Consider the following 16,173-nt stretch of genomic DNA (forward strand, 5'->3'; position numbering starts at 1 on the left):
CTATTTGAAATTGAGGCAACTGAGACTCAAAGACAACTGGTCAGAGGTGACTCAGCAGCGGGAGGCGGAGCGGGGCAAGGGTACTGTCCCACTGGTAATGCTGATGAGGCTCAAAGGGGGGCAGTAACTCACTCAGAGTCTCATGCGAGATGGAGGCGGAGGTGGACTGACTCCTGGCTGGCATGGCACTCTCTCTCCACCATGCCCTGCTTTGCAGACGAACATGCTACAGCAGAGAAAAGATAATCTGTAGAGTTCCAGCAGGGTCTTCTAAGCAGAAGAGCAGAGATTCTGCCTTTTCAGGCTGGCTATGGAGGGCACGCTCTGCACAGCCGGCAGGCTTGGCTGTGACCATTTCTCACATATAGTAAGAATGCGCAGGCTTCCCACAAGAGTGACGTGGAGCATCTCCGATCACGAGGCCTTGTACTGGGGGCTCCACCATCGGAAGTTCCCAGGCTGCTTGGCTTCTGTTTCCCCTGGTGCTCTACTCATGTCACACCTCCTGGTCTGGTTCGATATCCCTGGCAAACTCTCAAATCAATCATCTTAAACCACATGCCAGCCTGAGTGGAAGCACTTATGTTCAATTACAGACTTAAAGAAAAGTCAAATTTTTCTTCTGGGGTTTGTGTAGAGAGAAAGTTGAGATCAGAAGGACAGAGGAATCAACACTGTGAGCAGGAGGTGAAATGCCATGGTCATTTGGGAGGACTGCCCGGTTGTGATTTACCGAAAAGACAATGAAACTCATGCCCACCACCCACCTTGCTGAAATGTCATGCCTAGAGCAGCTCCAGTCAGTAAGGAGCTCTGATGGAGATGCCTGCAAATCACCGGCTGGCCCTTTTAGGCCTCTGATTTAAGAGCCATGTGTATGCTGCAGAGAAGTAAAACTTGTCCACGGGTCAACAGGAATTTTCCTGGGGCACAGAAATACATCACTACAGGGAACCTACCTGCACCTTCAATTCAAGAACTCTCTTCTCTGCCACGATGCCATAAAAGGGGTTCGAAAGTCCCCACTTGCAAACACAGTGCACGTTACCAATATGTTAAGTCGATGTCTGCTGACGTATCTACCCACGTGACATCTTTATCAAGGATTTGTTACGGCACTGTGGATGACGTGTGGAAGGGGTAACCCCAGAGCGGGCAGAGTAACAATGTAAATGTTCTCATCAAACTGCAGTCAAAACCCTGCTTTCTTCTCTTTATTAAAGACTCGACAGTCAGTGGAAAACATACATCCAACTAAAGAACAAAAAAAAGCCACTCTTTCTATAATAAGAAAAATGTTCAGTATTTACCATGGCAAGTCCAGCCCCTTGGGCACCTCAAAAATGTGTTTGTAATTTTAATTCTTACCAGGGTGGGAACACAGCACCTCACTGTTCAAGGTTGACACAAATGGTTCCTCTGGTACTAGACCAGAGGGAAGATGTAAAATCCAAACTGGTCATTTATTACTAGTGTTGACTTTTTTTTTTTTTTTGGTTATAACTTGAACTTATTTATTTATTTTTTAACTGAAGTGTAGTTGATTGACAGTGTTCCAGGTGTACAGCAAAGTGATTCCGTTACACACATACATATATTCTTTTTCACTCTTTTCCTTTAGAGGTCATTACAAGATACTGACTATAGTTCCCTGTGCTCTACAGTAGGTCCTTGTTGTTATCTATTTTATGTATAGTAGTGTGTATCTGCTAATTCCAAATCTCTAATTTATCCCTATTTCCCCTTTCTCTCTTAGTAATCATAGGTTTTTCTATGTTTGTGAGTCTGTTTCTGTTTTGTAAATAATATTGTATTATAGTTCTTAGATTCCACATATAAGTGATATCAAATGATATTTATCTTTCTGTCTGACTTACTTCACTTAGAATGTCCATCCATGTTGCTGCAAATGGCATTATTTCATTCTTTTTCATGGTTGAGTGGTACTCCATTTTATATATATACCACATTCTCTTTATCCATTTAACTATCAATAGACATTTAGGTTGCTTCTGTGTCTTGGCTACTGTAAACAGTGCTGCTGTGAACACTGGGGTGCATGTTATCTTTTCAAACTAGAGCTTTTGCCTTTTCTGCAAATATGCCCAGGAAAGAGATTGCTGGATCATATGATAACTCTATTTTTAGTTTTTTGAGGACTCCATACTGTTTTCCATAGTGACTGTACAAATTTACATTCCTACCAACAGTGTAGGAGGGTTCCCTTTTCTCCACACCCTCTCTAGCATTTATTGTTTGTAGACTTTTTGATGATGGCCATTCTGACTTGTGTGAGGTGATGCCTCAGTGTAGTTTTGATCTGCATTTCTCTAATAATTGGCGCTGTTGAGCATCTTTTCATGTGCCTGTTGGCCATCTGAATGTCTTCTTTGGAGAAATGTCTGTTTAGGTCTTCTGCCCATTAACATTTTGATTAGGGAAGAGGCTGAAACTATTGGTAAAATCTGAAATCTATTTGTCTTGTTTTTCACCACAACAATAATTTGGTAATTAGCTCTTTGGTCTAAAAGCTTTAAGCAAAAAAGGGAACAGCAACAGAACAAGACAGCTCAGGCCTCTATACTGTGGGCTGGGGAGGCTGTAGGGTAACATAAAAGGCAGAGGGTCCTCCACACTTTAAGGTTCAGATGATAAAGAATATGAGTGGACATGCTGCAGCAGACATCCTCTGACTTTCTTCTTTAGCCAGAAATGTAGTTAATCTCCTTAGTTTGGGAGCATTTATATAGCATTTCACTTCCTCCCATTTACAGATACCAGATGCATGAAACTCGAAATGCCTTATGGGTTATTAATATGCTCATTCATAATATTTAAGCCTCAAAGGTAAGTGTTCTTGTTCCCCGCTAGACACACCCGATGACCTCGCGGTGGAGCACAAACGCACAAAGTCAGGCGCCAGGGCTCCACCAGCCTCCCTCCCAGGGCGAGAGGCGGGCAGGCTGAGCTCCACCACAGACAGTGACAGATCCGGCGTCAGGAGCCTCTGACACTCAGGCTGAGAGGATGCCAAGACTCGCCGCGTTTTCAGAAGACCGAGGAAGCCCAGGCGCCCAGACCCCGCGTGCTGCCCCCTGGTGCTGAGGGTGGCCCTGAGGTCACCCAGGCCTGGCACCTTCTGCGACCCATCACCAGCCAAAGTGGACCAGCACTGAGGCCCTGTCTCCCTTAGGGCTGAAAGGGCAGAAATTTCAGAACCTGGCCATCTGACGTCTAAAACGCAGCAAGCAGTCACATGCTCCACTCGCTTCCAAGGCCTCCCCTTCAGAATGTTCATTTCCACCTTTTCCTGTCTTTTTTACATCATGTTCCCTTTTAGGATCAAGGCTCTGAATCATTCTTCCCAGACCAATGTCTGTCACACGCACGTCTACCCCGGGCTCCCGAGTCACCATACGGTGCGCTCGGAGGTGCCGTCCGACCTGAGAATCAAACCGGTTCTCCAGGCCCAGACCCAAGCCAAGACGCACACACGCGCGGGCAGCCCCTCCGCGGCCCCGCCCGGTCCGCGCTCCCCGACGCGGCCTCACCTTCCCGGAGAAGAGCTGGGTGGACACGGCGAGCGCCTCGAAGCCGCGCGCCGCCCTCCGCAGCTCGGCCCGCGCCAGGCCCAGCTGCCGCGCCTGCCGCTCGCAGCGCTCCCTCAGCCGCTGCGCCAGCTGCCGCTCGGCCTCGCGCGCCTGCGGGTCCGGCTTCGGGGGGAAGCCGTTGCGGGGGGCCGCCGTCCTCTGCTTGGGGTGTCCTAGAACGAAAGAACGGGCGCTGTGAAAACACCGGCAGCCCAAGCGGGCCGCGCGCGCCTTCTTACAGCCTCCCCCAGGGGCTGAGAGGCAGCCACCCGTTATCGGTCACGTTAGGTGTTCCACCCCGCCCCCCAAAACAGCGACTTCACATGTTCTATTTATGTGGCTCGAAGGACAGGACTCCACACCTGGAAAAAGCAGCAGACAAAGCTGCCCAGCGCCTTCCAGCATCCTACACTTCTGGGTCTGCTTAGAGAGACTGGAGCAGTTTTGTTGTTTTTTTTTTTTTTTTTCTTCAAGAGGATTACTCTTTGAAAATGTCTAATGGGAAATCAATCAATCAATCAATCAATCCAGGTCAAAGTCAGAGTTAAAAACCGAGGAAAGTTTTAATTGGGCCTCAGGGATGATGCTTACACACCCTTCCCTCCCTTCCTGTGACCTTTTATTCAATGTCACGTTCAAGTCACACCTCTGATAGCCTCTGCTCCAGGGACTTCTGACTTTATTTTATAATTATTATTTTTTGCTACATCTTCCTATTTAATCTTTTTTTTTTAAATTGAGATACAGTCAGTTTACAATGTTGTGTCAATTTCTGGTGTACAGCATAATTCTTCAGTCATACATGAATATACACATATTCATTTTCATATTCTTTTTCACCATAAGCTACTACAAGATATTGAATATACTTCTGGCTTTAAATTCCTACAGTATCAACGTCCTCCCAAATGTACCCCATCGTGTGGCCACTCACGCCACCTCCACGGCTCAAGGTCCAGTCCCAGCCACCATAACCCCTCACCTTCTTATGGGAGCCCTGCTTCTAGCATCTTCGCTGCACAGCAGCAGAGTGATCTTTACAAACACAAAAGAGCCTGGGAGCTGCACGGACCCCTCCGTATGCCCCACTGCAGGAAGAAGGTGCCCATCCCTCACGACGGCCCAGAAGCCTCTGAGGTCTGGCTCCTACCAGGCAAACGTTACAGGTGTGTGTCGGGGAGTGAGAGGGGACACAGAGGAAAGAACCAGAAACCCTGCCCAGTGTTGAGGAGGCTTTAAGGGGAGGTGATTACTAGGCTGAAGCACGAAGGAGGAAAGGCCGGGCCCCAGGAAAGAGCTCAGAGACCAGCCCTGCATCACGGTCACGGACCCTCGGATGAGCAAGTCTTTCTGGGATCTGCTGTCCTTCTAGCCTGAGGCTCAGGCCGACCTGACCCACTGAGAGCCTCTGCGGTGGACCACAGATGGATTTCCATTCCCAAGGCACATTCTTTCCGTGGCTTAAGTAGATCACATCCCAGAGGACATGACAGGGACACTGCCCACACGCTCACGAATAAATTTTAATGTTTCAGCTGTTCTTCTGTCTCCACCTTTGCCTCCAAAATATCAGGGAGTAACGTACAAAACATATCAGAAAGTGGTGGCCTCTTCAGTGCCTGATACATCGAGATGCAGTAGAGTAATGGGCTTGGAACACACAACTGGCCTCATCTTTTAAGGGGAAAAAAGATGGTTAATTGATCTAAATGCATCTGATTATTGATTTAATGGTAACCATGCTAATTTTAATCAAATCTTCCTCCTTTTGAGAAATCATCAGAGATTAGAATGCAACCTCACGTATGACATCGTAAACTAGTGTGGCTTAGTGGAATAGCAGACTGTGAAATTACTGTTTCTTTAGAACTGTCTTTATGACAGTGGAGTAAACATTCCAGAAAATTCACTTGCACGTTGCAGGCAAATCAATCTTAATGTGTCCTTAATCCCAACACTCTCAACATTGAAAACAAAAGAAAAATAATTACCAACAAAATGTGAGAGATTTTACTGCCTGCATTAAATTGTAAGACATAGCCTAAGACCCAAGGTAGATTTCTTTCATGATTTTTTATTGTTGTGGCTGGTGATTTTATAAAACATTCCAGCATTTTAATTAATGTGTTGAGGTACCCAATGCCTGGCACCATTACAATAGAAGGCACTTCCTTTAGAAATCTAAAACTAACTAACTAAATAAAACATACTTCCAGCTCAGTGAATTAAAGCTAACTGCAATCTAGGGCAGAAACAGTCCCCTCTGCACTTGTGGATATTAGTAAGTGCTCACATGGTTGTGTATTTTGGGCTGTCAGATTTATCTTCCATTATTATTATTATTACTATTATCATCATTATTATTTTTAGGTTAGCAATTATACTCAATGGGAAACAGACAATTTAATTTGGTGAAATTCTATTTTTGGTGTTTACTTTGATACTGTGTTATTATTAAATTGCTTTTATTCACACACTCAGAAGTCCAGTGTTCTACTGAACTCTAGTACACTCAGTCTACATTTCTATTCCTGGGGCCACCAAAGTGATGTTCTGAGCCAGGACAGAGGCCCCCCTGAGAACATCAGCTTTCGGTATTAACACACCAAACTACCAAACCACCTGATGAAACCAGCCCTTGTGTGGGACTCCTGGTTGGCTGCACAGTTGGTCGCAGCACAGGTCAACCCTCAGGCCCCAGTGCTAAGACTCCAGGAAGCAAACGAGGAGAAACACGGTTGGTTGTGGAGTCCTCTGTGGCTTTCGGCTGAAAAGGCTCCTGCCATCTTGCTGAATATATCAAGCGTAACTCTGCCTAGGACGAATCACTACCCAGCTGTCAGCAGCAGAGGGCTGGTTCTCACTAAAACCTGTATCCTTCCCTGTGCTGTCAATTTCGTCAAGTACGTCTGCGGTTAAGTCCCTGCGGTAGCGTCCTGTCACGTACTCTCCTGCCCGCCCCCGTGTCAGACCACGCCCAGGACGGTCCATGAGGACCAGGCTCATCTCCCGGGGATGGAGAGCCTACGTCAAAAGAAAATGAGTGACACACAGCCAGCTTCACCTGGTTGATTAAAAATTTAAAAGGATTTCAAAAATTAAAAAATTTTTTTATTGAAGTATAGTTGATTTTCTATGTTGTGCTAGTTTCTGGGGTATAGCATAGTGATTCAGTTATATGTATATATATATATATTCTTTTCCATTATAGGCCATTACAAGATAGTGAATATAGTTCCCTGTACTGTACGTAGGACCTCGTTGTTGATCTATTTTATATATACTCATGTGTATCTGCAAATCCTGAACTCCTAATTTATCCTTCCCTGGCCCTTCCCCCCGTAATCATAAGTTTGTTTTCTATGTCTGTGAGTCTCTATTTTGTAAATAAGTTCATTTATCTCATTTTCTTAGATTCCATGTATAAGTGATATCACATGACATTTGTCTTCCTCTGTCTGACTTACTTCACTTAGTATGATAATCTCTAGGTCCATCCATGTTGCTGCAAATGGCATTATTTCATTCTTAAAAAGGATTTTGCTTGCTCCTACTGTTTTCTCTTAAAAGCCAGCACATAATGAAGCTAAAATACAAACTTTCTTAGGAAGTAAGGGGTTAATGGGACCATGCCACAGAAAGTTCCAGATGCCCATGATCACGTGGAACTCGTAGAGAGCACGGTCAGCACTGGGATGTTGGTAGTGATGGTCACTCACTTCTGACCTCTCACACCCATATTTCTCTGGAAGAGCCACCATGCACACTTTAAATGAGGGGAATGCCATGTCCCCTGAGGACACTTCCAGGTGCTGGAAGATTTTATTTCCTCCTTCCCTGTTCTTTGTGGTGTCCATATTGCCTCTGTAGAGCTCGAAGGTTCAAAGCAGGCAGGCATGCTACTGACTTCTCTGCAGCCAGGCAGACTCTGTTAAGTCTCTTTCCACAAAAATCAAAGCTCTGGTCCCCTGCAATATCCTGATTTCCATCCAGTTAAACCAGGAAACTGCTATTAATGAATACAGACCTTCACAAAGGGGATTAGTGATGGCTGCGGCGTTTTCAAATGAAGTGAAAGAGTAAAGGTACTAGTTTGTTGTTGTTTTTTTTTAACTCTCTGGCCCTATAAACCTCTCAACTATTAATGAGACTCATCCCAGTGCAGGTGTTCAGTGTGAACTGTATGAACAGAAATACCTAGACAGTGTCTTGCCATGGCCTTCAGACAGAGCTGATTTCACACGTGCACTTCATGTCATGTGTTCTGTGGGGGATCAAAATATCTAACAACTTTTACTGAGCACGGCTCTGTGAATGACGTGTGGGAGACCAGCGGACATGCAAAGGAAGAAGGCCCGCCCTTGCCTGGAGGCAAGCTGGTGTCAGGAGGGGCCCAGCTGCATCTGGCTTTCAGGTTTTCTGACCCCTCTCCAGGGGTGTCACCACTGGAGCACCACCAATCTACCCTGCAGCATCTCCGCCAGGTCTCCCAGGTCTGGGGGCAGACCTACATCTAGAACGCCTTCCCTTCGTCTCGGTCCTGCTCCAGTCACAGTTTCTCTTTGACCATCCTACTGGCAGTGTAATCTGACTGGGGGCAGAGGGTATCTATGACGATCCCAGCGACAGCCAGAGGCTCAAAGGAAAGAGCCAGTAGCCGTATAAATGTGCTTGCGTGCAAAGGCTGAGCATCAGGAAGAATGCAGCCCTTAAAAATGGAAAGAGGGCATTAAAAATTCATCTGCAGTCATCTGGTCACCATCCAGAGGATTCTGATGGATATTAGAGCGTGGCTTAATTTTAAAGCTGGAAGCTCATCTGACATGATCACAAGCAAACTGTGCAGCATCAGGACCTGCATATTTACAACCTCAGAGAAGGCCCACGACCTTAACACTTGTAAACAGGAAAGAAAAGAATGAAAGGACACAACTTTGATAGGCCTCCAGTTTAAGGAAAAGCACTTCATGAGTTTGGTCAACGTCGTAGCCGAGAGGAGGTCTGTTCCCTGCAGACTGGCAGGGAGCACACGTGCCGAGTTCTCTGCGGTCTCGGGCAGGCTTTTATTTTTCTTAAACTGATCTAAATTTCAGAAAATTCTGCCCAGCAGCACACTTAGTACTTAGTACTTCTGATTTAGCACTGGCACTTGTTTGCCTGGGTTGCCTAGCCGGCGGGGAGGGGAGGGGTGTGGGAGGAGGAGTGAAGAACAGACGGCACGAGGGGAGGAGATTTCCTTCCAGCCAGCACTGAGCAGGGGTGAGGGCAGGAGTTACCAAACGGGGCAGCACCTGGCCATATACTAAGTTTTCTAGAAAGGAGAGGTCTGCCTTTCCCATTCCAAAGACAGAGCAGGTTCCTTCCTATTTTGATGGATAGGAAAACAGAAAAACATAGGAACAAACCAGCCTTTCCAAAGCTGACTATGAAAAGATGTGTTACTCTAACCCACCCTCTAGACAAAAACTGATGTAAAATTGTCTCATCTTCAGGAAATTTCTTTATTATGTACAAAAAGTAGAGGTGCTAGTTATCAAGGTAGATATGAACATCTCCCTTCTCCAAGGGTGAAACAATCGTGGTTTAATAGTGTTACTGCAATTGCTAAATTTTTATATTAAAAATTATGCTGCTTCTGGCCAAGATGGAGTAAGATGGTTCAAATTTATCTTTTCATCTGAAGCTACCAAGGAAGGTTTCAGAAAGGAAGCTATCAATAATGTCCAATGTCACAGGGATGAGACAAGGAACAGCGCATGGCCTCTGCAGGAGGCGGGCAGTGGATGGTGCTGGACAGCACCCCAGGGTGCGGCCATGGGATTCAGAGTACCTGCGTTCAAACCAAGACTACTACTAGTTTCCTGTGACTTTGGGCAAATTAATGAAAATCTCTGTGCCTCAATTTCCTCACACATAAAGGAAAGGCAATAATCGTACCTGTCTCCCAGTTACTGTAGGCGTTAAATAAATGAATACATTTAAAGAGCTTAGGAGAGAACCTGGTGAACAAGAGGAACTCAAACATTAGCTGCTATTGTTGCTACTATTTTTGTGCTTAAAGAGAATGCTCTGAGGTTATACTGCATTCCATTCTACAAAGGGGTTGATGCCTTACGATATGAATTTTCATAATAAATAATTTTCAACTTTCGTGTGACATTTATGTGGCTTATCCATATCTGAATTGTAAATAAATAAAAAAACAAGTATTGATAATCCACGGTTTCTCTTTTTAGAAAATATTATCTCCTGAGGTTATAGCTCCAAAGTCTATTTTTCAATTATAAATTATTTTACACGCTGTTGAAATAGCAGATACTCCCACACGGAGAAGATTCTACCACTTAAATGGAGCACAATAACGTTTTGTTTTTTAAGACAAAATGATGCCAACAGCTAGTTCATTTCAGCTGGAGTCAGAACACATCAGTATGTGTACGTCAAGCCCCGGGACAGTCGCACACACCACATGGGCTGGCGTTACTCCATTGATGACATCTGAACAAAGTAAATTCCCAGTTCAAGTCTTCTCAAATAACACAGCTCACATTTCTTAAATACCTGGCGAATGAAGCTTGGTGGCTGAAGCCGCTGTTCTCTTAGGAGATGAAACTGCAGGTTTATTAGCATCTTGATCTTTTTGTACTTCTTTCTTTGTTCCTATATATAGTTTAAAAAGAGAGAAAGAAAGAAAGAGAGCGAGTTACAGTCGAAATACTTAACACAAATTGTTTGTGGAAAGAGAGGCTTAACAAAAGGCGCACAGAACAAAATAATATTTGGGTGATTTGTTGCTATAGTCACCACCCCCTGTGCTTCGGGAATGCCACATTTATTTACAGCAAAGGGAATTTCATCGTGAGTGGTCAGGCGAATAAGCACACTGCTGTCTCTGATTTAATGAAAACCACCCCTGTCTCCGGAGGTCACTGCACCCCCATGGCCCTGACAAACTCTCTGGGAATTAAAATTGTACTATCCTTGGCCACCAATTCAGTCTGCCGGCGTCCTTCTGCCAAAACAAGTTTTCAGAAGACGAGAAGGAAGCTTTAGCTGAGTCTAACTGCTAATGACTCCAGCATCACGAGAACGGAGCCCCCGGGGACATGGCCTGCCTCTAATTAACTTCCACGCAGCTGGTCCATCGAGGTGACCTGGAGCGCCTCTGAGCGCTCTCTCCGCTGCGGCTGAGCTTTGCGGGACCTGCTGGCAGAGCCCGCTGCCCCAGAATGGGACAACCTGAGTGCAGAACGCCACGTGGAAGCTCCTCAGTCGTGCTCCGGGGCATGCGAGGCACAGCCCTGTTTCTCCCTTGTGTGCTGGGCACAGACCCTCACCTCCACATCACCTTCATCAGAACGTCAAAGAACCGTGGGTGGAAGATCAGAGAAGTAACACAGACCTGGGTGTACCTAGACCTGTCTCCACTTCAACCCAGTTTATTGTGTCGTGTCAAAAATAAACTTTGGTGATGGCGGTGGTTCCTTCGATGCAGAACGCAAACATCCCACTTTGCCCCCACTCCCTGCAACCTCGCTCCTCTTCCAGAGATAACCACTGCCAGCAATTTGGCATTTATTCTTCCAGACCTTTTTCTAGGTATTTATAAATGTATCTACATAAATACAAACACAGCTTTTCATTAGCTAAATAAATCACACACTGCAATTTCTTTTTTACCTACCCACACTTTTCAAGATTTTTTTCATATCAGTGTATTTATACATCTTTTTTAAAAAGTGCCACACCATGTTAATGGGCGAAGATACACATAATTTATTTACCCATCCTCCTGCTGATGAACATTTAGGTTGTCTGCAAGTTTTAGCTGTTAACATAGCTAAATGCGCTACAATAAACATTCTCCTGCTTGCTTCTTTGTACACATGCACCAGTGTCTTCACAGGATGAACGCATAGACGTGTTTTGCTGGATTAAGAGTCTGCCCATTTGCAATATTGCCAGACACAGCCCAGTTGTCCCCCAAAAAGAGCTACTAATTTACACTTCCAACCAAGCACGTGAGGCCAGTTCTTTCCACATGCCCATGCCCCCTGAAGTCTCCATCATTTTAATTTTTGCCAGACACTTATTCTTTCCATATTAGTCATGTGCATTTCTTTATTGGAAAATCACCTAATTAAACCCTTTGGCCATTTTTCTTATTGCTGTATAAGAACTCTTCACTTCTTCTGGATATTAAGCCTTTGCCTGCTGCGTAAATGATATTTTTCAGCCTTTCACTTTTTACAACTTATTTATAGAACCTTTCATTGTACTATAGTTTTAAAATTTTAACGCATTCAAATATGTCAACTTTTCCCTTCCAGCTTTAAAAGCACTATTATAGATTATTTATACGTACATGTACGTGCAAGTGTACACGTGTGTCTGTGTGTGACTGTGGGAGGGATCATTCCAGGGTCTGGAGCGGGAGGCAGGTGTTTGGATTCTGTCTCCCTCTCTTTCCTTCTCCTTTTCTGGCCTGACTGGGCTACTGCTTCCCCCAACACCACCCACCCTGCCTCACCCTCTCCACACTGTGCACCTGCCTTCTGCTCTTCCTTCTGCACACCTGCCAGCATCTTCTCTGCTTTATTGCCTTTGCACAAACTGTTTTAGTCTTGTTGATTTCCCTTCTAAAGCCTAAATTCTCCTTTGTATCTCCCCTCTGCACTCTTTTTCCTCCTACTCTCGAGATGCTTCATGTATTTAGTGAACATACCTGGAGTCTTCCACATCTCAGTAAACGGCCCCACCTTTCACTCACTGTGCTCGGGCCAAACACACACCAACATTTCACCAAATACCCCATATTCTGTTGAAACCTAAATATTTATTAATTCTTCCAACTTTATATGCATATTTCTTTTTTTATGTCTTTGCTAATTCTGTAAGTCCCCACTGTTCTGCCTTTTCATCTTTCCTTAGTGAACTCACTGTTTGGGTCATCTTGATTCATCTCTTTGCTCCCCCCGCCCCCAATTCAGCCCATCAGAAGAGCTTGCTGGATCTCCTCTGAGAACACCTCCCGGGTCTGACCACCTCCCTCCTTGCACTGCCTCTCAGGGCCCTGTCGCCACCCCCCTTCCTCCCCCTTCTCCAGCCTCCCACCTGCCTGGCTCCCTCTCCCGCCCTCCTACAGCACCCTCTCTGGCAGCCCCAGATAAATTGGTCCCCATGCTACATCACAGACACTGGTGATAGTTCATTTTATGTGTCAACTTGACGGGGCTATGGTTGCTCAGATATTTGGTCAAACGTCATTCTAGATGAGACGCACGTTTGAATCAGCAGACTGAGTAAAGCAGATTGCCCTTCCCGCCCAGGAGGGGGCCTCCGACAATCTGCTGAAGGCCTGAGTAGAACAAAAGGATGAGCAGGAAGGAATGTCACCTGTCTGACAGTTTGAGCTGGGACGTCAGCCTCCTCCTGCCCTTGCGCTAGAACTTAAACCACCGGCTGTCCTGGGTCTCCAGCCTGCGGACTGCAGGTCTCGGGACTTCTCAGCCTCCAGAAGCACGTGAGCCAAATCCTCATGCTAAATCTCTTTATATATTGACTATTTATTTATAATAAATATACTCTATATTATAAATATATTAATATATATCCTTTGGACATGCTTTCCTATATATAAAATGTATGAAATATATGCATGTATAAATCTTTTGGTTCTGTGGGTCTGGAGAACCACTAACACAAACACACACACACACACACACACACACCCCTTCTGGCCCTGCTCACACACTCCAGCCACACTGCCAGCCTTCTTGATGCTCAAATACGCTACACTTCCTCCCATTCTGGGCAAGTTAGCGTGAGTTCCTTCTGTACAGAACGTGCCCCCCCAAGACCCTGGGCTTGGTTCACTCATCTGCTCCTCCAGGTCTCTGCACAAATGAAAATCTTCCGGGAGGTGGTGCCTGACGCTCTAGGTAAACGAGCCCTCCCGCCACCTGCTTCATTCTTCCCAGCGCTGACCACCACCCAAATCGTGTTACACACTCATCTGTTTGTTTACTGTCTACCTTCCCCACTAGAACATAAACTTCAACCAGAGGGCCACACCCTCCCCGACGGTGTGGCCATTCAGTCAGTGCCCCACTGTCCCCCTCTCCCACTGGGCTCCTTTCCAGGCACTTGGGGGATACAGAAGGCTGCATCCTCGGGGTCCTAAAAGCCCAGTCACCACTCCGCCCCACTGAAGCCATACCCGCCCTACAGGGCATCCAACTTACGGCTCATCTGACTCTTCTCTTCCCTCCCTTTGCCCAGGTTTTAGGTATCAACAAATACGGAAAGGCCCCCAGGTTCTCAGGAGCTCAGGAGGGAAGTGTTAAGGGCCAAAGTCTGCACTAAACACAACACTTTAAAGGAAAACTAAGCATAAATATTTATCCAGAGTTTCAGTATTTTCCATCCAGCCGTCATGGACTGCTATTTGGCAGCTTCTATCAAAAATTTTAAATATTGATAGACTTGACCCAGCAATTCCACATTTACTGATCTCTCTTCGGAAGACTTCAACAAGTGTGAAAAGATGTACGTTCAAAGGCACTTCCTCCATTATCCGCAATAATAAAGAAGTGCAAATACCCAAAGTGCACACTGGGGAAGGGTTGAATAAACTATGGTATATCCATCAATGGAGTACGATGGCGCCATTAAAAAGAACAAGGTTGCTCTGTATTCTACCTGCATGGAAAGATGTCCATGAGACATAAATTACAAAGCTAGTTGTTGAACAGTATGTGCAGTTATTATCCCATTTTTATGACACAAAGTATTATCTGTATTCTAATTGTAAATATACAAAAAAATTCTGAAAGATCTTTTACTAATTTTAAAATATTTTTAATAAGGGTTACTTCCAAGCAATAGGATCGACTGGATTTTACTTTTTTTGCTTTTGCATTATTTCTGTCTTTTAATAATGATCACACACATTACTTTTGTAATAAAAAATACACAACAAAAGGCATGAAACCAAAGTCAGACTGAAACCAATCTGTCTGCTCTATGAAAGGATAAAGAGAGAAGCCAGCCTAGTGCAACCACCTCTACAATAATAATTTTGATTGAAAGTTTCACCATCTCCCTCCTCCTAGGAGCATAGTGCTGCCCAGAAACTTCCTGCGTGGTTCTGGGAGTTTTGGATGGCACAGACAGTGAGGGCAATCAGCCAAGACTTACAGTTCTTTTTGCAGTTTTCCTGCAATCTAGACTCAGCTTAAGTGTTTTCAAGTACATCATAAACTTTCATCTAACTCTAAGACCCCCGAGAGCTGCAGCAATGCGTGTTGGCCTCGTGGTTTTCCTGCTGCCCCTCCGGCTGCTCTCCCCGCGTCTCTCTTGCTGCTGCTTCCTCCCTTCCCCACACCTCGTACAGCTGCCCCGGGATTCTGCTTCCACCTTCTCCCACTCACTCTTCTGGATGAGCTAGTCCACTCAGCATGCTTACACCACCGAGCTGTACACACTGATGACTATAAAACCCATTATTTCCAATCCAGATAAGCACAGACCTCTCTCCTGAGACCCAGGCCTACTTTTAGCTGCCGACTAGACATAACCACTTACCTACTGGACGGCCAGATCACCGTGCCCCAAATGGAACAAATTTTCTTCCTCTCAAACCGTCTCCTCTTCCCATATTTTCTTTCCTGGTCAATTGTCCCCTTCGTCACTAAAACCAGAAGCCAGAGAATCGTCTTCCTCACCCTCTCACATCTAGTCAGTCACTAAGTCCTTCTAATTCTACCTTGTCAGTGGTTCCTGAATCTGGCCTTTTATCCATCCTCAGTTTCCTGCAGCCAAATCATCCTCATTTCTTGCTGGGACAACCAAGAAAGTCTCCTGAGTCATTTCTCTGTTTCTCACCTTCTCCATCCTTAGCCAACTCACCCTCCTAAAGCTGCCAGAATGACCTTTCAAATCACACAGCTTTCCTTTTAGAAGTTTTTCCAAAGCTTTTCCTGGTCTTCAGTAGGAAGCCCCAATTGTGTGTTGTGGAACGACAACCTCTAGGTGACATCATGGTCTCTGTGTGATGCTCCGTAACACCACCTGTGCTGTCCCTTAGGCTGCAAGGCTCCATCTTTCCCTTGTCTGCATGACCCACCCCTCATCGCCATCAAATTCAGCTCCTCCCCTCTCTGAAGACTTGTTTGTTGCCATTGGAACAAATGATCATGATCTCAGTGGTGAAAAACAACACAAATGCATTCTCTTATAGTTCTTGGGGGGTAGGGGTCAGAAGTATGAAATCAGTCTCATGGGCCATGTGTCAGCAGGGCTGGTTCCTTCTGGAGGTTCCCAGGGAGGATCCATTTCCTTGCTTTTTTCTGCTTCCAGCCTTCCTTGGCTGTGGCCCCTTCCTCGGTCTTCAAGGCACATCACTCCGATCTCTGCTTCCAACATCATATCTCCTTCTGCTCCAACTCTTCCTGCCTTTCTCTTAGAAGGACCCTTGTGATACACTGGGTCTGTCTGGATAATTCAGGACAATCTCCCCATCTCAAGACCTTTAACTTAATCCCACTGGGAAAGTCCTTTTAGCCATATAAGATAACATTCA

The 16,173-nt window shown here is 45.5% G+C and overlaps 1 protein-coding gene across 1 annotated transcript in view; it reads right to left on the reverse strand.

The window, feature by feature from the left end:
• Positions 1 to 16,173, reverse strand: part of MTUS2 (microtubule associated scaffold protein 2) — a 405,965-nt gene that overhangs the window by 106,959 nt on the left and 282,833 nt on the right. Inside the window, exons 9-10 of the mRNA XM_064493235.1 lie at positions 10,152 to 10,250; positions 3,552 to 3,763 (exon numbers count right to left, since the gene is read on the reverse strand). Coding sequence (XP_064349305.1) covers positions 3,552 to 3,763; positions 10,152 to 10,250 — 311 coding nt within the window. The remainder of the gene's footprint in view (positions 1 to 3,551; positions 3,764 to 10,151; positions 10,251 to 16,173) is intronic.

The sequence above is a fragment of the Camelus dromedarius genome, chromosome 13, assembly GCF_036321535.1.
Source record: "Camelus dromedarius isolate mCamDro1 chromosome 13, mCamDro1.pat, whole genome shotgun sequence".
In the NCBI taxonomy this organism is placed as follows: domain Eukaryota; kingdom Metazoa; phylum Chordata; class Mammalia; order Artiodactyla; family Camelidae; genus Camelus; species Camelus dromedarius.